Source organism: Molossus molossus, unplaced genomic scaffold, assembly GCF_014108415.1.
Source record: "Molossus molossus isolate mMolMol1 unplaced genomic scaffold, mMolMol1.p scaffold_m16_p_12, whole genome shotgun sequence".
Lineage (NCBI taxonomy): Eukaryota > Metazoa > Chordata > Mammalia > Chiroptera > Molossidae > Molossus > Molossus molossus.
This window is the reverse complement of record NW_023425347.1, coordinates 53,369,158-53,391,129: the sequence shown is the minus strand read 5'-3', so window position 1 is coordinate 53,391,129 and position 21,972 is coordinate 53,369,158. Positions and strand designations below refer to the sequence as shown.

General features: G+C 35.0%; 1 protein-coding gene and 1 non-coding gene across 2 annotated transcripts in view; both read right to left on the bottom strand.

Moving 5' to 3' along the window:
* DNAI4 (dynein axonemal intermediate chain 4) overlaps positions 1-21,972 on the bottom strand; it is a 98,295-nt gene that overhangs the window by 65,376 nt on the left and 10,947 nt on the right. Inside the window, exons 2-4 of the mRNA XM_036257343.1 lie at positions 19,559-19,733; positions 5,034-5,218; positions 2,846-2,958 (exon numbers count right to left, since the gene is read on the bottom strand). Of these exons, the coding sequence (XP_036113236.1) occupies positions 2,846-2,958; positions 5,034-5,218; positions 19,559-19,733 (473 nt within the window). The remainder of the gene's footprint in view (positions 1-2,845; positions 2,959-5,033; positions 5,219-19,558; positions 19,734-21,972) is intronic.
* Positions 11,502-11,609, bottom strand: LOC118627324. The gene has a single exon (XR_004959085.1). It is a non-coding gene; the product is annotated as a U6 spliceosomal RNA (small nuclear RNA).

The following is a 21,972-nucleotide window of genomic DNA, read 5'->3' as shown; positions in this document are numbered from 1 at the left end:
GAGACTAACTTCACCAGCACCTGGCCAAAATGATATACACATTTATATCATTCTTTGAGGCTTCCAGGGTGAGATTGTGTGACTTCTGTTTGTTTTTTTATGTAGACAAACAGAGGAAAGCCTTAGGTAAATCATTATATAAAAATTTTAGTATTTATCTTAAGAACAATGCGAATGCATAGAGGAGTTTTTAAGCACGGGAGAGTGATTAGATTGTGTTTTTAAACAGATCATTAGATCATTCTGGACACAGTTTGGAAAAACACATCGGAGGGTGGTAAGAATATATATAGAGGGCTGGAAGTGGTCATGACAATAATCCAATCCTCTCAGTTTCCCCCTGAGTAGATAAATTTCACTTCTGCAACAGATATTGCTGATTGCCTAAAATTTCATTGCTGAGCCTTTCTCCTTTCCTTGCCTGTTTTCATTTAACAGAGGTTGGGACATCAAGTATTTAGCTTTCCTACACTCTCTTATAGCTAAGGGTGGCCAACTGACACAGTTCTAGCCAACAAGATAAAAGCAAAAATAAATAAGAACAACAAAGTCTTCTGGGAAAGCTTTTTCTCTCCTGATAAGGGAGATGTGACTGGTGCTGTTGCCTTTCTCCTTCTTCTGCCTTTAATGTGGATATAGTAATACCCAGAGCTGGGATAGACATTTTGAGACCACAAGGCAAGAAGCAAGAAAAGGCTTAAAGAAAGAGAAGCGTGGAGCTGCCAATCCAGAGTCTGGCATAATTAAGCCACAAAAGCAAGATCAAAAGTTATCTACCTCTTAATTTTTTTTTTTTTAATTTTCTTTATTGATTTGAAAGAGAGAGGGAGAGGGAGAAAGAGATAGAAACATCAATGCGAGAGAACATCGATTGGCCGCCTCCTGCATGTCCCCCACTGGGGATCAGGTCTACAACCTGGGCATGTGCACTGACCGGGAATCAAACCAATGACCTCTTGGTGCATGGGACAATGCTCAACCACTGAGCCACACCAGTCTGGCCACCTCTTAACTTCTTTTGATGTGAGAAAAACAAGCCTTTATTTGTTTAAGCTAGTGGTAGTTAGGTATTCTTTTACTTGCTGTCAGAAGCATTCTAATTACATCAAAAATAAGAGTTCATCATTAAAAAAAAGACGATTCCATCAAGCACTTTTCCAACCGCATCAATATTTTCACTAATTCTTCATTATCATCTCAGAGGGAAAGACATCCTTAGGGTACTCCAAGGAAAATGTTCCTCAAGTAGGTACTTATTTCTTCCATTACTTCTTACCAACCATTATGTCCTCATTCTTTTATCTTCGCTTTCATAATCCTTCACACTACCTAATATTTTATATATCCTTGGCCTGGAATAGGCCTCTGCTCTTCATTCTGACAAATTACAGTAGAACCTCGGTTCTCTAACTTAATTTATTCCAGGAGGCTGTTTGAGAAACTATTTGTTTGAAAACCAAATCATTTTTTCCTATTAGAAATAATCTAAATTGAATTAATCTGTTCCAGACTCCCAAGAGATTCCCTCTTTTAACCTTTCTTACATACAGTACGTATCTAATGTAGTTTAATCTATAAATAAACACTTATTTTCTTAAATTTATTGAATCACCCCACTAGCCTTAAACAAATCACTTTCAGCACTTGTTCCAGGGGTGTCTTTCAGGAGGTGAGTATGTGGCATCTTTGCTTTTACACATATCACTGCCTCCAAAATGCTGTCACCAGCTCTAACTGCTTTTTGTTTATCCAAATCAACAACAGTTTTTCTACCTCTTCAGTTGCCTGTGATCATTGTTTCTTTCACACCTTTAGCAACATTAACACTTTTTTTTTTTTAATCCTCACCTGAGGACATTTTTCCATTTTTTGTTAGAGTGGGAGGAAGAGAGAGGGAGAGAGAGGGAGAGAAGAAGGGAGGGAGGGAGGGAGGGAGGGAGAGAGAGAGAGAGAGAGAGAGAGAGAGAGAGAGAGAGAGAGAGAGAGAGAGAGAGAGAGAGAAAGAAACATCGACGGGAAAGGACACATCGAGTGGTTGCCACCCACAGGGCTGGGGACAAACTGCAACCGAGGTATGCGTCCTTAGCGGGAACCGAACCCAGGTCTCTTGGGACCGCAGGCCGATGCTCTAACCACTAAGCAAAACCAGACAGGGCAACGTTAGCACTCTTGATGGCCTCTTTTTGTTTTAAAATTGTGCTAATCATCAATTTTACCAACAACTAGCCTTCTCTCTTTGTTGTCTGTGGCCAGAGAAAGGCTTTTTGTCATGATGAAGTATCAGCATAAAATGGTTGTCAGGTTGACAATCAAAAACCGAAATTTGGTTCGACAACCGAGACAGTTTTTCCGTGAACAACTTGGTAGAGAACCAAATTGTTCAAAATGGGAGACGTTCAAGAACTGAGGTTTGATAGTACTGTTACCTTTAAAAACCCAATTCAAAAGGCAGTATTTTTCCTCTCTGAACATTCTCTCTTTTACTCACCTCAAAGGATTTAATCTTTCATTTCTAAGTGCTCTCATCAAATTCTGCATATGTCATATTATAGCAATGATCCCAATGTATCTGAATTATGTCTCCAAGTAAGAAGCTGAGCTATTTTAAAACATGGTCTGTGGTTTCTGAGTCTGATGGTATAGGACAGTCAGTCAGTCACCTTGGGAACTTTTAGAATTATATAGATAGTTACTACCCTGGTAATTTTCATGTGGCTACTGTACAAACCAGCATTTGGGAATCATTACTATACTTCTTTTATCTCAAGTATCAAAAAATAATGAGCATATTTGCTAAAAAAATATAATGATTTATTACTGAAATAAATAACTGTATTTACATTACCTGTAAAACTAGTCAGTCCTCCTCGTTTATAGGATGGTTCTTCTAGGTCTTCTGCTATTGATTCAGTAGTTGATATACTTGACTTGGAAATTACACTGCTTCCTAAAACTGACCTTTAATAATAACAACATTATTCATTTATTTAGATGTCCTTATGGATAATTAAATATATAAATGAAAACATCAGATTGAGAAATCAATTATACCATAACATAAGCAAAACTGATAAATAGTTCTTCAAACATCAAATTTATTTTTAATATTCTTTAAGTAAGAAGTCATTTTAAATATATGTTAGAGATAAGACATGTTAAAACTATGCTTAAAGTCCTTCAGTGGATTCCCAATATATTTAGGGTAAAAACCCAAAATATAGCCAACCTACTTAGACTCTCCATCTTCAGTATCACTCTTTCCTCCCCTTTTTCTTTCTTTCTTTTTTTTTTTTTATCCTCACCCGAGGACATTTTTCCATTTTTTGTTCAGATAGAGTGGGAGAGAGAGAGAGGAAGAGAGAGAGAGAGAAACATCGAAGTGAAAGGGACACATCGAGCGACTGTCATCCGCACGACCAACCAGGGCTGGGGACAAACTGCAACCAAGGTACGTGCCCTTAGCGGGAACTCTCTGGACCACAGACCGATGCTCTAACCGCTGAGCCAAACTGGCCAGGGCTCTTTTTTTTAATTCTTCAGTCTTATAGAGCTTTCCTACTTCAGAGCCTCAGCCTAGAATGCTCTGCCTTTCATTTTTCATCAGGTTTCTGCCTGTCATTCAAATCTCATCTTTTTTTTTTTTGTTTTAATCCTCACCCGAGGACATTTTCCCATTTTTTTGTTCAGATAGAGTGGGAGGGAGAGAGAGGAAGAGAGAGAGAGAGAAACATCGATGTGAAAGGGACACATCGAGTGGCTGCCACCCGCACGACCAACCAGGGCCGGGGAAAAACTGCAACCGAGATACGCGCCCTTAGCGGGAACCGAACCCGGGTCTCTCAGGACCACAGGTCGACACTCTAACCGCTGAGCCAAACCGGCCAGGGCCAAATCTCATCTTAAATGTGACTTATTCAATTTGATAAAGGTCCTCTCAAGATTTACTTAAAAGAAAATCTATGTACCCAGTGGGAAATCAATAAAAAATCTCAAAATAATTTCCTTAAATATATGAACTTAAAATTACTCCACGGTATTAAATGCTTTCTTCCTCCTTTTTATAGTTCCAACTGGGTCAAGTTTATTGGAATATCCATTGTTTTGCTGAGCACTCCCATGGATACTAGAGAGCAGCACTTTTTCCCTGAAATCTCATGCTTACTTAACATTTGGAATTTTTAATTTGTCAGACTGAAAATTATACGCTCAAATATTTCCCCATAATCTTAACATTGTTTTAGGATGTGCTGCTTTGTTATTGTAAAGACTCTAAACATCTCTACTATAAGCATTCATAAAATTTCAAGTATATTAGTATCTACATAATAAATGCATAACATTTCCTCTATAAAAAAGGAAATTATAAAACAAGAGAGAAATCAAACCCTGAGAGAACAGGGATTTGCATGAGCAAATGGAGGGAAGAAAAGAATAGCCACTCTCTCCCATAAATTGCAGCATGAAAGAAACTGAAGGAACTTGTCTGTTGGTATGTAATACTAGCTGCCTCTTTTGGTTTTTTAGGAAATATTGAGTAAAAGTTATATATTTTTTCACAAATGTTTTGGTGTGAGCACAGGGGAACTTAAGACATGCAAAGCTCTACATCTAATTAGAATTAATTATGAGCCCTGGCCAGTTTGGCTCAGCGGTTAGAGTGTCGGCCTGCGGTCCAGAGAGACCTGGGTTTGGTTCCCGCTAAGGGCATGTACCTCAGTTGCAATTTGTCCCCAGCCCTGGTTGGGTCAAGCGGGTGGCAGCCACTTGATGTGTCCCTTTCACGTCGATGTTTCTCTCTCTCTCTCTCCCTAAAATAAATAAATAAATAAATAAATAAATAAATAAATAAATAAATAAATAAATAAATAAATAAATAATAAAATTAATTATGAGAGGAGCATAGAGGTGGCATATGAGGATTATAGAGTGGAGCTGGGTGGCTAGAGGCAATAGATGTCTAAGTTACACATATGCAGCTTAAGTGAAAAGACAATATATATGATATAAAAAAAGTATAGAATAGTAGACTCTACCTTGTAAACTGCCCTAACATACTCGGATTTAGTGTATTTTGATAAAGGCTAGGGGAAGCTACATATTCCGATGCAAATGATGCTTCTTGTGATGTCAATAGGTTACTTGGCTTTGCTGAACCACTATATGAATCTGGATGGTAAAGAGCTCGAGGAGTAACATCAACTCCATTTACATCAAACACCTGTGGAAAATGGCAATATAAAATGAAATAAGTAAAAAAGATGAAGTTTCTAAATAATAAGTCCTAGAAAATAGAAATAAAAGTAGTTGGAAAAAAGTATGTTTCTAGAATAGGATAAAACATGAAAAATTGAACAATAAAAGATTTTATGCTTGCCCTGGCCAGTGTGGCTCAGTTAGTTGGAGCATCATCCTGCGCACTGATTGGCATGGGTTTGATTCCCCATCAGGGCACATACCTAGGTTGTGGTTTGATACCTGGTCAGGGTGCATAAGGGAGGCAACTGATTGACGAATCTCTCTCACATCGATGTTTCTCTCTCTCTCCCTTCCTCCCTCTCTAAAATAAATAATAAATTTAAAAAAGATTTTATGCTTAAAATGTTTCTTAAATAGGCATACATTTTTAAGTCTTATGTTTTACCTATGTATAAGCAATATATATTAATTCTGAGAAAGATTGTTATTCCATCAGATTATTATTTTTGTATATTTATTTTTTGTGTGTATAAGCTTTAAAAAAACTTACTTTTCATTTAACATTTATTAATAAATATTTCCAGATTACATATATATTCTTGTTTTCAGCTAACTCTTCATCTTTTCAATTATGAAATTTAACACATACAGAAATGTAATTAAAATAAAATCATATAGTTAAACAATATAAAGCAAGTGTTCTAATAATCACACTAAAAATTAGAACATTGGCAGGACCTCTAGGAGACTTTGCCTCTCTGGATCACATATAGGGCCCCCACCCTTTTCCCCTTCTAGATCACAGCCTCTCTCTCCTCTCAGTGGTAATTATTAACTTAATTTGGGTAATCACTTCCTTTCTTCTTGTTATAGTTATATTAAGCATGCTTTCCAAAATATAGCATTTACTTTTTATATTTTGAAATAAAATATGCATACATTTTATTTTATTTTATTTTATTTTATTTTATTTTATTTATTTATTTTTAATCCTCACCCGAGGATATTTTCCCATTGGTTTTAGATAAAGTGGAAGGAAGGGAGGGAGGGAGAGAAACATCGATGTGAGAGAGACACATTGACTGGTTGCCTCTAGCATGACCCAGACCAGGGTTGGGGATTGAACCTGCAACCCAGGTACATGCCCTTGACTAGGAATCAAACCCTTGACCCACGGCCCTTCGGTCCATGGGCTGAAGCTCTAACCACTGAGCCAGGGCAAATATGCATATATTTTAAAGTACACATATAAATGTACAGTTTAATAAATGTTCACCAACTGAACACAGTCATGTACCCAGTATTCAGATTTAGAAACAGAAAATTACCAAAATCCCAGAAGTTCCTTTCATGAGAGACACTATCTCCCACCAAAGGTAACAATTATTCTGATACCATGGATTAGTTCTTCCTGTTTTTAAACTTTATGTAGATGGAATCATACAGTATATACTCTTTGGTATCTGGTTTCTTTTTTTCAATATTATATTTGTCAGATTCATTCATATTATCAAGTATAGTTTGTAGATGGTTCATTTTCATTGTTGTACTCTATTGCATTGTGTGAAAATGTCATAATTTTTTTTACCTATTCTATTGTTCACAGACATTTCTGTAGTTTCCATTTTTTTGGCTATTACAAATGGTGCTGCTATGAACACTGTTGTATGTGTTCTGCTGAACATGCTGTATGAATTTATATTGGGTATATACCTAAGAGTGGAATTTCTGGGCAATGAACTACGTATATGTTCATCTTTAACAGATACTTCTAAAGTTTTTGTAAGTGGTTCCCTCCAACAATGTATGAGAGTTCTGGTTGCTCCAGATTTTTGCCAGCACTTTATATTTACCATGTTTATTGATATAAGTTAGTTTTGCCTGTTTTTAACATCTAAATAGTTATATATTATGACTGATACTGTCATTTTTTGTTCAACAATGTTTTTATATTTCTTCATGTTGTTGCATGTAGTTTGTTCATTTACTGATGACTGTAGTCTGTTGGATTAGTGTATATCATATATAATTTTTCCATTTTACTTTGAATAGACATTAAATTGTTTCCAGTTTTAGAGCATCATCTAAACTGTTTTAATGAACATTTATATAAAAGTATACTGGTATACATGAGAATGCAATTCTATAGGGTATGTACAGATGTGCATTTGATGGGTCAACTTGATAAGATAACACCAAACTGTCCTCCAAATTGGTTGTAAAAATTTTTAGATTAGTGAGTGACAATTGCTGTTACCCCATATTCTCACTAACAACTGGCACTGTCAGGTTTATAAATTTAAGCCTGTCTGGCATGGTATACAGGGATCTCATTTTGATTTTAATTTCTATAAAGTTGAGGTTTTTTTCATATAATTATTCCTATTTTTATTCCTTTTTTTGGAGGAAAATGTCCCATTCATGTCCTTTGCACATTTTCTTTTGTTTTTAAATTGATAATGGAGTTCATTAAGTATTCTAAATATGAATCTTTTTAGTTTTATGTTATGCAGCTGTCTTTTTACTTTGTGGCTTCATTTTTTGTGTGTGATTTTTTTAATGAATAGAAATGCTTAACCAAATTTATCATATTTTCCTTTATGGAATATACTTTAGATGTCTCATTCAAAAAACATTCCCAATCCTGAAGTAATGAAGATATTTTTCTATCTGTTGGTTTTCATGTTTAGATCTGTAATATACCTGGAATTGAGTTTTGTGTATAAGATGAGGAAGAAAGCCAATTCTATTCTAAATGAATATCCAATCGTCTCAATAAGAAGTTTTGAAAATCCTGTCATTTCCCCATTACTCTGTAGAGCACATTTATTATAAAACAAGTGTTTATATATGTTTGAGTCACTTGTAGGCTCTCTGCTCATTCCTTTTTTTAATCCTCACCCGAGGACATTTTTCCATTTTTTGTTGAGAGAGAGAGAGAGAGAGAGAGAGAGAAACATCGATGTAAAAGGAACACATCAAGTGGTTGCCACCCGCACGACCCAACCAGGGTCGGGGACAAACTGCAACGGAGGTACATGCCCTTAGCGGGAACCGAACCTGGGTCTCTCTGGACCGCAGGCCACTCTAACCACTGAGCCAAACCGGCCAGTGCTGCCCATTCCTTTTCTAATGTCACCCTTTTTTATTAAACTTGGTATCTGAGAGAGCAAGTCTTTCCACCAAGTTCTCAAGAGTGTCTTGGCTATTCTTAGGCTTTAACTGTTTCATATAAATTTTAGAATTACCTTGACAAGTTCCTGAAAAAAAATAGCATGCAACAAACACTTCTGAGATTTTGACTGAAATTGCAAAGAATCTATATGTCAAAATTGAGTAAAACTGATATGCTTACAATCTTTCTATGCATAAACATAATCTATCTCATTTTTTGTATCTTTAATGTATTCTAATAAAATGTTATGATTTTTAAAATACAGATATTTACATCTTTTGTTATATTTATCCAAAAATATGTGACATATTTTTGTGCTATTGTAAATGTTATCATTTATTATTATTATTTTTTAACCCTCCCCCAAGGATATTTTTTTCCATTCATCTTCAGATAGAGTAGGAGGGAGAGAGAGAGCGAGAGAGAAACATTGATGTGAGAGAGACACATCGACTGTTTGCCTCCCTGCAGGACCCTGACCAGGGCCAGGGACTGAACCGCAACTGATGTGCTTGCCCTTGACTGGAATCAAACCCACGACTCTTTGGTCCTCAGCTGATGCTCTAACTGCTGAGCCAAACTGGCCAGAGTATAAATGTTATCATTTAAAAATATGTAATTTATTAACCATTTGTTGCTGTATACATACAATTGTGTGTGTGTGCATGTGTGTTTTTTATTTGATATCCAGTAACCTTGCTAAACTCTTACTATTTTGATAATTATCAGGGGGTTATTTTTAATTTTATTTATTTGTTTAATTTTGTTCCCGGCATGCATTTATTGAAATCTGAATAAAGGATTCCCATGTGCTATCGCACCCTTCCTCACCCCCTAGATTCCCTCTAACTTTAACTTTCAGATTCAAAAAGGCAAAGGGTAATACATGTCAATGGTTATAAAAATTTACACTCTAATAATAAAAAACATTCCTTTCCCATGTGTCAGTGATTTCTGAAGAACCCCAGCACTGGGCAGTCAGTTAGCATGCCCATTGAAACTTGCACAGTCATAGCTAACTACAGAGTACTGAGTGTCTGTAGATTCATCCCCTAAGCTTCCACCTTGAAAGATAAAAGGTATGGGGCAGAGAAAATAATCAAAGATAAGAGACTCAGTCCTCCGGAGCTGTGCCACAATCCCCTGCAGTTCATCTCCAACAGCTTAATGCCTTCAAAAATCAGATTCCAAATGTCCCACAGTCTCTTTCAAATGTGTTTTTATGGATTGGGAAATCCACATTTTCTTACAATAATACATAAACAGCTTTTGCCTCTTAATTTTGGACCTGGAGAGTATTATACTAAGTGAAATAAACCAGTCAGAGAAAGACAAGTATCACATAATCTCACTTATTTGTGGAATATAATGATCAAAATAAGCTGACGAACAAAATAGATCCAGAGACATGGAAGTAGGGAACAGACTGACAAACCTTACAGGGAAGGGGGTTGGGGGTATGGAAAGAGATAAACTTATATGCATAACCAATGGACACAGACAAAGGGTGGTGAAGGCAGGGTGTGGGTGTGGCAGCCAGGAGGAGGGTGTCAATGGGGGAGGGGGGACATCTCTAATACTTTCAACAATAAAGAGAAAAACAAAAACAAAATAACTTTAGAACCATGTGATACAGCACCGTTTTGACCTGAGAGAAGAGACAGTTGTAATGTCCTCCCGGTTCACCAGTTTGTTTTTTGTTTCTGGTATTTTCTAATCAAAGAAGAGAAGCAGTCTCTTTCCTAGGTGCTAAAGGCCACTTTCTCTTTTGTTCATCTATTTCAGGTAGAACAATTTTTACAAATCCTTATGCTATCATTTCCAGGGCCTTTCTTAATTTCCTTGAAAAAGAAACTAAATGGGAAACATGCAATACCAAGTCATTCAACTAGATATTCCCTTCCTCATGTCATACAGACCACATGGGCCTGAATAATTAGCACATTAAATAACTCTGTTAAACAATCAGAGATTTTCAACATTAAAGACAATTATATCCCAAATCAACGGGCACATAGAGTGGTACATTTGAAAAGCCAAATGTATTTTTGAAAGATCATGCCTACAGTAAGTAAATCATGTAGTCATGGGACATTGAAATAAAGTTGATAAGGAAAAAGGCACATTGCGAAAGTTCAAGAGTAGACAGAACAGAAAAATTCTTTTTGTTTTGTTTCTAATGTAGGAGAAAGGGAAACAGGTGTATTAATTTTATATGTAGACAATTGTTCATATACAAATATTCAACATTTTGTTTCTTCTTTTCCAATTCTTATTCATTGCATTTCTTTTTCTTGTCATACTGAATTGGCTGTGACTCCCAAGAATGTTGGATAGAAGTGGATCCTTCTTAGAAATGTTTCACCATTAAATATAATCATTACTGTATGATTTTATAGATAAGGAATCAGATTAAGAAAGTTCCTTGTGATTTCCACTTTCATAAGAATCTTTCTTTTTAATCATAAAAATTTAATCTTATGAAATAATTTCTATCTGTATTTAGAGAATTATATGCTTTTTTCCTTTAAACTGTTAATATGGTAAATTACACTAATGAATTTTAAAATAGTAAACCAATCTTAATATCTTAGTATACACTCAATTTTCTCATGGTATTATTTTTTATTGTTATTGAATTTTGCTAATATTTTATTGAAGATTTCTCCATCTATGTTTACAAATAAGATTGGCTTGTAGTCTTTCTTTCTTATACTATTGTCGGCTGTTAATATAAAGACAAGACAAGCCTCATAAAATGAGTTTTGGAGTATACCCACTTTTATATTTCTGTTTTCACATCCATATATGTTTAGCATACATCATTGGTGAAAACCATCTGGGCCTGGAATTACTTTAAAGGAAGGTTTTAAAATTATTCATGTTACTTTCTTTAATAGCTCCAATTTTCAATTTTTGTTTGTTTCAGTAAAATAGATAAGTTTTAAAAGAATTTTTCCATTTTATCTTAATTTTGAAAGTATAAAATTAGAATAAATTTACATACAATATGCACTAATTATCTTTTAAAATAGCTTTTAAAGTGTACAATTCAGTATTTTTAGTATATTCACAGATGTGTGCAACCACCACCACAGTTCATCTCATTTCATTTTATATTTATTTATTTTTAAATATGGAATGCTTTACAAATTTGCATGTCACCCTTGCGTAGGGGCCATGCTAATCTTCTCTGTACTGTTTCAATTTTAGTATATGTGCTGCCGAAGTGATGAACCTGGAGATTGCTAAGCGAAGTAAGCCAGTCAGAAAAAGACAAATATCACATGATCTCACTTATATGTGGAATCTAATGAACAAAAGAAACTGAAGAACAAAATGGGTCCAGAGGCATGGATACACAGAACAGAATGACAGACCTCACAGGGGAAGGGGGACAGGAAGAGATTAACCAAAGAATATACAGGCATATCCTATGGACACAGACAATAATGTGGTAAAGGCTTGGGGTGGGGTAGGGGAGCCGGCTGGGTTGGAAATGGGGACATCTATAATACTGTCAACAATTTTTTAAAAAGGGAGACAGTCTGTACTATTTAACTATAACCCTTAAACCACCACAAATATATTTCATGTCTCTAGAGTTCTCTGTTCTGTACTTTAATATGAGTGGAATCATATAGTGTGTGGTATTTTGTGACTGGCTTGTTTCCTTTAATACAATAGTTTCAAGATTTATCCATGTTGTAGCATGCATTAGTACTTCATTACTTTTTATGGTTTAATGTTTTATTATATAGATATATCATATTTTGTTTAGCTATTTGCCTATTGCTGAACATTTGGGTTGTTTCTACCTTCTGGCTAGTATGAATAATGCTGCTGTAAACATTCATGTACAGGTTTCTGTGTGGAAATAGATCTTTTTTGCTGGGTCTTGTGGTAACACTATAACCTTTTGAAAAACTACCAGATTGTTTTCAAAAGTGGCAGGACCATTTTATGTTCCCATCAGCAGAGTATGAGGGTTCTGATTTCTTCACATCCTCACTAACACTTATCTTTTTTATTCTAGCCATTGCAGCGAGTGTGAAATAAATATTTCATTGTGGGTTTGATTTGCATGTCTCTGAGGACTAATAATGCCAAGTATTTTTTCCATGTGATTTTTAACCATTTGTATATATTCTTTTGGGGGAATATATGAGTATTCAAGTCTTTTGCCCAATTTGTAATTGGGTTATTATTGAGTTATAAGAATTCTTTATATAGTCCAGATACAAATCCTGTGACAGATATATGGTTTGCAAATATTTTCTTCCATTCTACATGTTGACATTTCACTCTCATAACAATGCCCTTCAAAGCACAAATATTTTTAATTTTGATAAAGTCAAATTAATCTATTTTTGCTGTTGTTATTCACATTTTTTGTGTCACATCTAAGAATCCTTAGCCAAATCCAAGGTCATGAAAATTTACCCCTATGTTTTCTTCTGAGTTTTTTTTTTAATTTTAGTTTTTACATCTAGGTCTTTGAATCAGAGATTCAATGTTGAGTTAATTGTTCTTATATGGTATGAGGTAAAGGTCCAACTTCATTCTTTTGCATGTGGCTCTCCAGTCATCCCACCAACTTTCACTAAAAAGACTATCCTTTTCCTAGTGAATGCTCTTAGTATCTTATTAAAAATCATTAGTGGTCCTGGCCGGTTTGGCTCAGCGGTTAGAGCGTCAGCCCACGAACTGGAGAGTCCAGGGTTCAGTTCCCACTAAGGGTATGTACCTTGGTTGCAGTTTGTCCCCGGCCCCAGTTGGGGTTGTGTAGGTGGCAATCAGTTGATGTGTCTCTCACATCGATGTTTCCCTCTCTCTCTCTTCCTCCCTCTCTATCTGAAGATAAATGCAAAAAATGTCCTCGGGTGAGGATAAAAAAAAAAAAATAGAAAAAAAATCATTTATGGCCCTGGCCAGTGTGGCTCAGCAGTTAGAGCGTTGGCCTGCGGACCAGAGTACTGGGTTTGGTTCCCACTAAGGGCACATACCTCGGTTGCAGTATGTCCCTGGCCCTGGTTGGGGTCGTGTGGGTGGCAACCAGTCGATGTGTCTCTCTCACATCGATGTTTCTCTCTCTCTTTCTCCCTCTCTCCCTCCTGCTCTATCTGAAGATGAATGCAAAAATGTCCTCGGGTGAGGATTTTAAAAAAAAGTAATTTGTGGTGAAGACCGAGGAGGCAGGGGCCAAGGTAGAGGGAGGCAAAGGGGAGATAAGTGGGGGATATCTGTAATAGAGTCAACAGTAAAAAAAACCCAGTTGACCATTGATATATGGATTTATTTCTGGACTCTCAATTCTATTCCATTGACCTATATGTCTGTCTTTGTGGCAGTACCACACTATCTTGAATACTATTGCTTTGTAGTAAATTTTGAAATTGGAAAGTGTGAGTCTGCCTACTTTATTGTTCCTTCTCACTTTTGGCTCTTGGGTTCCTGCAATTTCATGTGTATTTTAGAATTAATTGTCAATTTGTACAAAGTAAACTGGGATTCTGATAATGATTGTGTTGTATCTATAGATCAGATTGGGGAGTATCATTATCTTAACATGGCAATTCTTCTAATCCATGAATTTCGAATGCTTTCTAATTTATTTAGATCTTCTTTAATTTTATTCAGTAATGTTTTATAGTTTCAAGAGGATAATATATTACTTCTATTAAATTTATTCCTAAGTATTTTATTGTTTGTGATATTATTATGAAATAAATTTTCTTAATTCAGTTTTTAAATTGTTTATTGCAAATGTACAGAAATATAATTTATTTCTTTATTGATCATGTATCCTGTAACATAACAGAACCCATTCATTAGTTTTAATAATTTTTAGTGGATTTCTTGGGTGTTTATATATGCAACATTATGTAATCATAGAGATAACTTTATTTCTTCCCTTTCAGTCTAGATACCTTTTATTTATTTTGCCTACTTGCCCTATCAAAAACCTCCAGTACAATGTTGAATAGAAGTGGTAAGAACAATTTGTTTTGCTCCTGATTTCAGAAGGAAAGTACCCAGTCTTTCACAATTAGGTGTTGGTGGGTTGCTCATAAATGTCCTTTATCAGGTTGAGGAAATCCCATTTTAGTCTTAGTTTGTTAAATGATTTTCTTTTACCATAAAAGGATGTTAAATTTCGACAAGAACTTTTTCTGCATCTATTGGATAATCATGTGATTTTTGCTTTTCATTCTACTGATATGATGTATTAATAGATTTTTAGATGTTAAACCACTTTTCATCCCTGGAATAATTCCCAGTTGTTATGGGATGAATTGTCTCTCCTCAAATTCATATGTTGAAGCCTTAACACCCAGCACCTGTAAATATGACTGTATTTGGTGATAAGGCCATTAAAGAGATAATTAAGTTAAAATTAGATAGGGTGAGCCCTAATCCAATCTGACTAGTGTCCTTAAAGAAACAGTAGATTAGGACAAGGAGACAACAGAGATAAACACACACAAAGGAAAGATTAGGTAAGCACACAAGAAGATGGCCACCTGCACACCAAGGAGAGATGTCTCAGAAGTAAAGAAACCTGCCCATACCTTGATCTTGGACATCTGGCCTCCAGAACTAATAAATTTCTGTTGTTTAAGCCACCCCAGTGCTAAATTTTTTTATAGCACACTTAGAAAACTAATGCAATAATGATGTACAATTCTTTAATTTGGTGTTACTTTTGTATATGGTGTAAGGTAAGAGTCCCATTTCATTCTTTTCATGTAGCTACCAGTTTTCACAACACCTTCATGAAAAAGACTGTTTTTCCCCATTGCATAGTCTTGGCATTCTTGTTGAAAATCATTTGACATCGCCCTGGCTGGTTTGGCTCAGCGGTTAGAGCATCAGCCTGCAGTCCAGAGAGACCTGGTTTCAGTTCCAGCTAAGGGCACATACCTTGGTTGCAGTTTGTCCCCGGAACTGGATGGGTCGTGTGGGTGGCGACCACTCGATGTGTCCCTTTCATGTCGATGTTTCTCTCTCTCTCTCCCTCCCACTCTATCTGAACAAAAAATGGAAAAATATCCTCGGGTGAGAATAAAAAAAAAAAAGAAAATCATTTGACATATATCGAGGGTTTATTCCTCAGCCCTATATTCTATTCCACTGGTCCGTATTTCTTTTTTATGCCAATACTACCCTGCATTGATTATTGCAGCTTTTAAAATCAGGAATTATGTTTTTAAATCAGGAAGTATGAGACCCTCAACTTTGTTCCCCTTTTCAATATTGTTTTGGCTATTTGGGGTCTCTTGCTATTCCATATAAATTTTAGAATAGATTTTTTAAATTTTTCTGTAAAAAATGTCATTGGAACTTTGATAGGGATTGCACTGAATGTGTGAATTGCTTTGGGTAGTGTTGACATCTTAACAATATTAAGTCTTCCAAACTATGAACAAGGGATTTTTTTCTCATTTATTATTATCTTCTTTTATTTCTTTCAGCAATTTCTGTAGTTATCAGTGTAGAAGGCTTTCAACTCCTTAGTTTATTCCTAAGTATTTTTATGCTATTGTAAATGGATATCCTTATTTAAATTTTCTTCTTGGAGTGTTTACTACTCAGTGTATAGAAATGCAGCTGATTTTTGTATGTTCATTTCCTATCCCACTTTTCTGAATTTATTTTTTTTAATGTGAAATCTTTAGGGTTATCTACATATAAGATCATGTTATCTGTGAACTGAGATAATTTTACTTCCTCCTTTCCACTTTAAATGACTTTAAAAATATGTATATTTTTATTAATTTTTTTAGATAGAAAGGGAGAGGAGGAGGGAGAGAGAAACATTAATGAGAGAGAAACTTTGGTTGGCTGCCTCCTATACACCCCACACTGGGGATCGAGCCCAAAACCTGGGCATGTCCCCTGACCAGGAATCAAACCAGCGACCTCTCGGTGCACGGGATGACACTCAATCCACTGAGCCACACTGGCCAAGCTAAATTACTTTTATGTCTTTTTCTTGCCTAATTGCCCTGGCTAGAACACCCATTATTATGTTGAAGAGAAGTGGCAAAAGTGGGCATCCTTGTCCTGTTTCTGTATTTCATCATTGTGTATGATGTTAGCTGTAGGTTTTACAGATGTTGCTGAGAAAATCCCTTCTTTCAAGTTAGTTGAAACATTAAAGAAAAAAAATTTTAAATCATAGATATTTAATTTTTTTCTAAATGTTTCTCCTTTTTCTGTTTTCTTTCTTTCCTTTTTTCAGTCTATTAATATGGCAAGTAGTAATGATTTTTAAATATTGGAACAACCTTGCACACATTATCCCTACTTGGTCATGATTATCCCTTTTATATAGTATTAGCAATACTATGTAATATGTATGTGTTTTATATGTATATGTGTGTATAATATATACATAATGTATATAAATGTCTATGCTATATATATGTGTGTATGTATATATGTATGTGTGTATATATGAATATGTATGTATGTGTGTGTGTGTGTGTGTGTGTATATATATATATATATATATATATATATATATATAAAATTGTTTTGAAGTAAATATTTGTGTACTCCCAAAATTCATGTTGGAACCCTAATCCCAATGAGATGGTATTGAGAGATGGAACCTTTGAGAGGCAATTAGGAAATGAAGATGGAGCCCTCATGAATGAGATTAGTGCCCTTATAATCAAAGGCCAAGAAAACTAGCTAAATCTCTTTCCACCCTATGAAGATACAATGAGAAGTTGGCAGTCTGCAACCTGATAGTGGGTCCTCACCAGAACCTCATCATACAGGCACCCTAATTTTGGACTTCCAGAACTATGAGAAATAAATTTGTTTGTAAGCCCGTCACTCCATGGTACTTTGGTATAGCAGCTTGAGCTAAGATAGTACATGTAATATATATGCAAATATGTAATATATTCATTTATTAAAACTATATAGTGTTATTTCCATTTTTGGGCTATTATAAATAAAACTGCTATAAACTTTCATGTACTAGTCTTTGTATAAATCTATACTCTTGTCTCTTGGGTAAATATCTAGAAGTGGAATAGTAATTACATATTTAACATTTAATAAACTGCCAAATTATTTTTTTTAGTTGTTGTTTTTTTATAATTTATTTATTTTTGTTATAGATGTTTCTCCTTTTCCCCCCACTGATTCCCTCTTCCCCCTCACTCCCCACCCTGTCCCCACCTTTGTTGTCCATGTCCATTGTTCATACACATATGCATATAAGTTCTGTGGTTTATCTCCCCCCCCCCTCTTCAGGGGATTGTCAGTCTGTACCCCACTTCCACCTCTCTGGGACTACCCCATTCCTCAGACTGTTATGTTCATTATATTCCACAAATAAGTGAGATCATGTGATATTTGTCTTTCTCTGCTTGGCTTGTTTCACTTAGGATAATACTTTCCAGGTCCCTCCATGTCGCCTCAAAGGATAAGAGATCTTTCTTTCTTACAGCTGCATAGTACTCCATTGTGTATATGTACCACTGCTTTTTTATCCATTCGTCTACTGATGGACATTTGGGCTGTTTCCAGATCTTAGCTATTTAAATAGTGCTGCTACGAACATGGGGGTACATATATTCTTTCTGATTGATTTTTCAGGCTTCTTAGGGTATATTCCTAGAAGTGGGATCACTGGGTCAAATGGAAGTTCAATTTTTAATTTTTTGAGGTAACACCATATTGTTTTCCACATTGGCTGCCCCAGTCTGCATTCCCACCAGCAGTGTAATAGAGTCCCCTTTTCTCCACACCCTCGCCAACACTTGTTGTTTGATGATTTATTGATGGTGACCATTCTGACAGGTTTGAGGTGATACCTCATTGTTGTTTTAATTAAAATTATTTTTCATTTTTCAGTTTATGAGAGTTCTAGTTCCTTCACATACTTGCCAACATTTAGTATGATCAGTCTTTTAATTTTCGCCGTCCCAATAGGTGTGTAGCAATATCTCATGGTTTTACTTTGCATTTCCCTGATGATTAATGCTGATCACCTTTAATGTGCTCATTTGCCATCTGAATATGTCCTTTGGTAAAATGTGTTCAAATGTTTCACTCGTATTTAAAATTAGGTTGTCTTGCCCTGGCCGGTTTGTCTTGCTCAACGGTTAGAGTGTCAGCCTACAGACCAGAGTCCAGGGTTCAGTTCCCACTAAGGGCACGTACCTCAGTTGCAGTTTGTCCCCGGCTCCGGTTGGGGACATGTGGGTGACAACCACTTGATTTGTCTCTCTCACATGGATGTTTCTCTCTCTCTCTTCCTCCCTCTCTCCCTCCCACTCTATCTGAAGATAAATGCAAAAATTGTCCTCAGGTGGGGATAAAAAATAAAATAAAATTAGGTTGTCTTAATATTGTTTCGAGCATTGTTTATATATTTTGGAAACAAGTACTTTATCAGATATATGCTTTGCAAATAACCATTCCCATTATGTGGCTTTTCTTTCCATTCTCTTAGCAGTGTCATTTATTTATTTATTTATTTATTTATTTATTTATTTATTTATTTATTTAATTTTTGTTACAGATGTTTCTCCTTTTTAACCCCATTGACACCCTCCTCCCCATTCCCCCCACCCCTTCCCCAGCTTTGTTGTCCATCCATGTCCATTGGTTATTAGCAGTGTCTTTTTGATGAAATCCTGTTTACAAATTTTATCTTTAATAGACTGTTTTTGGTGTCATATCTAAAAAAATCTTTGCCTAGCCCATTTAGACTTATATATTATAAACTTTTCTATATAACAAGCTATTATAACAAAGACTATATTATACTTTGTTTAAAAGGCAATTCTTAATAAGTTCTCTAATGAGATAAGATAAACTATTTTATGACAATTGAATTAGTATTTTCTAGAATATACTGCAAAGAAGAGGGGATGACAGCTGTACTATCTGTATTAGAGCTATATTAGTTACAATCAATATCATAACTAGTTCTTAAGGTGATGAGTAGATTTTTCTCACTCCACTCTAATATTACCAATAATGAATTATAGGAGGCAACTGCCAATATTATGCTATAAGATATGTGGTAAAGACTAATGAAATCAATATATCAATATTAGGAGTGATTATATTAAAACAGCATATTTTCTATCTTTAACAATTCATCAAGTTCTTCAAAGTGTCATTTTCAAACGACACTCGAATTCTAAAAAATATTACCTGTATGAATGTCTTTGTGGTGGAAGTTTTTTCTATTGCTTTCATCTCTGGTACCATCATCATGGTTTTTGACATACCCATTTTGCTTTGGTTTGCACTAGCATATCCTTTCATTTGAGCTTTTCCTGGGCCAGGAAAGTTAATTATAGACTTCCTTGGCTGTAAGCCAATGTTCCTATACCAGGAAAAGAAAACATAATACAGAGAATCCACAATTGAAAAAAAAACTAACCAACAATAAAACACTTTCATTTAGAATCATGAAAACAATCTAAACATATAAATAAGAAATAGTACTACTACTTGAGTTCATTATGTATAAACATAGTTCTAGAAATGTTTAAATGCATTATGTCAATTTTCCCACACAGCTCTAAGAGGTTACTATTGCTTTTGTATGAAACCACAAAAGTTTAGAGGCAAATGTGTCTACCAGAGTTTAATTTTAAACCTAGGCAGTCAGATCCAAAGTCCACATTGATTTTTCTGGGCCTGTTTCCTTATCTGTATAATGAGGATAATAATAGTATCTAATTCAAAGGTTATTTGAGGATTAAAAAAATTAATTTATATAGTATGGTTAGGAAGTGTCTGACATGTAATGAGCACAAATGAATGTAGAGTGCAGTTACATAGGCAGATTGAAGCACGAGTATAAACCTGGGAAAGAAGATCATTTTCTTGCCTGAACAATTACATAATTTTTAATAGGAAGAGACGTTATTATAAAAATGTTTATATCCTGGAGGAAAAATATGATTTCACTTTTGGATCTACTCTGTAAATTTCCTAAGATAAAAATCCATCTTATCATTCATTCATTCTAGTACTCTGATTGTCCTGTGGATTTCTATAAAATAAGGATGACCTGCCCTTAGATTTTAAAAAGGAAATATATTTCCAAAGAAAACATTTTTAACAAGTTTTACTTTCCAAATCATAAAAGATCACACTAGAATAAAATATTTTAAAAAGACATCAATTTACTTTTCATATTTTATTCATAGAATTTATTCCTATTTGACACTTCGTTGTTGACTACTCCTCTACTAGAATATAAGCATGTTTAGTGTAAGAACTTTGTCTTGTTCATTGCTATATTCCTACTACCCAGTACAGTACCCAGTATATTATGGGCACAAAGTAAGTATTATTTAAGTAAATGAATTCCATCCACTTTTTAAGTATTCTACCTTTTCCTCCCCCCTTCAGTCTCTAAATGACTTTACCTCCAACATCTCTAAGAAAATAAAAATGATCCTTAAATTATTTCTCCACCTTCATTATGTTCTTCTTCTACATTCTATAAACTCACATAGACCCATCTTTCTTTCTTCCTCTTTCAATAAAAGAGTTGCCATTCTTTTCTAAGGCTATCTTTCTACCTATGCTTTGAAACTGTTTTTTAATACTTTCTCAGCAACTCTTCTCCATCAATAATTCCCTGTCTCCTACATCTTATTTCTTATCTTTTCCTCTTAGCATGTAATTATGTTCCAGGCATCCCCTAAACTTAAAACATCTTTCATTTAGCTATGTCTTCTTCTACCTATTACTATATTTCTCCTTCCTTTCATAGTCTAACTTCTTATAATAGTAGATAATTATACTGGCTACTTCCTTATACCTCTTATTTGCTTCAAAATTCACTACAATCCAGTTCTACCTCTCCTTTCCTACTGCATAGAAACTACTCTCATTAAAATCACGTAGTCCTTCAAATTGTCAAATCCAAGGAACAATTTTCAGTACTTATCTTTGCAGCATCTGACAGTTGACCATTCTCCCCTCTTCTTAGTATTAACTTCTTAAATTTGTTTCTGAATACCACTGTCTCTTATTCTCCAATCACCCAACCCTTCCATTTTCTACCAACCAGTACCTTTAGGTTTCTCTTCTTTCTCGACTTAATCCAGAATATACAATTCATCAGTGAAATCACTCTTTTAACATTATCTTCAACTCTTATGTTCTTTCTCCTTGACATTTGCCCTCCCATCCTTATAAAATCCTGTCATTCCATTTTTCCTTTATTAGTTTCCTCTTTTGAGGATTACACTTAGCTCAAACCTCAGTTATCTATTTTCAGACTATATGCACTATCCCTGAGTAAATATAACAAAACCCATGGATTCCAAGACTACTTATATTCCACTTTATGGCAATCTACCATCAATATCATTATTTCCTTTCTCCCATCCTCTACAGATTTTATATCCTGAATTACTGACTCTGAGTATTTCAATACCTATGAGTTATTTCAACATCTATGAAGGCAATCTTTCTAATACCATGGCTTCTTAGCTCCTTGAAATCTTCTCACATAAATTATATTATCCTGCTTGCTACATCAGCTAATTATTCCCATGATCATAACAAGTTCAACCATCACTTCCCATTTTTCCAGCTTATGT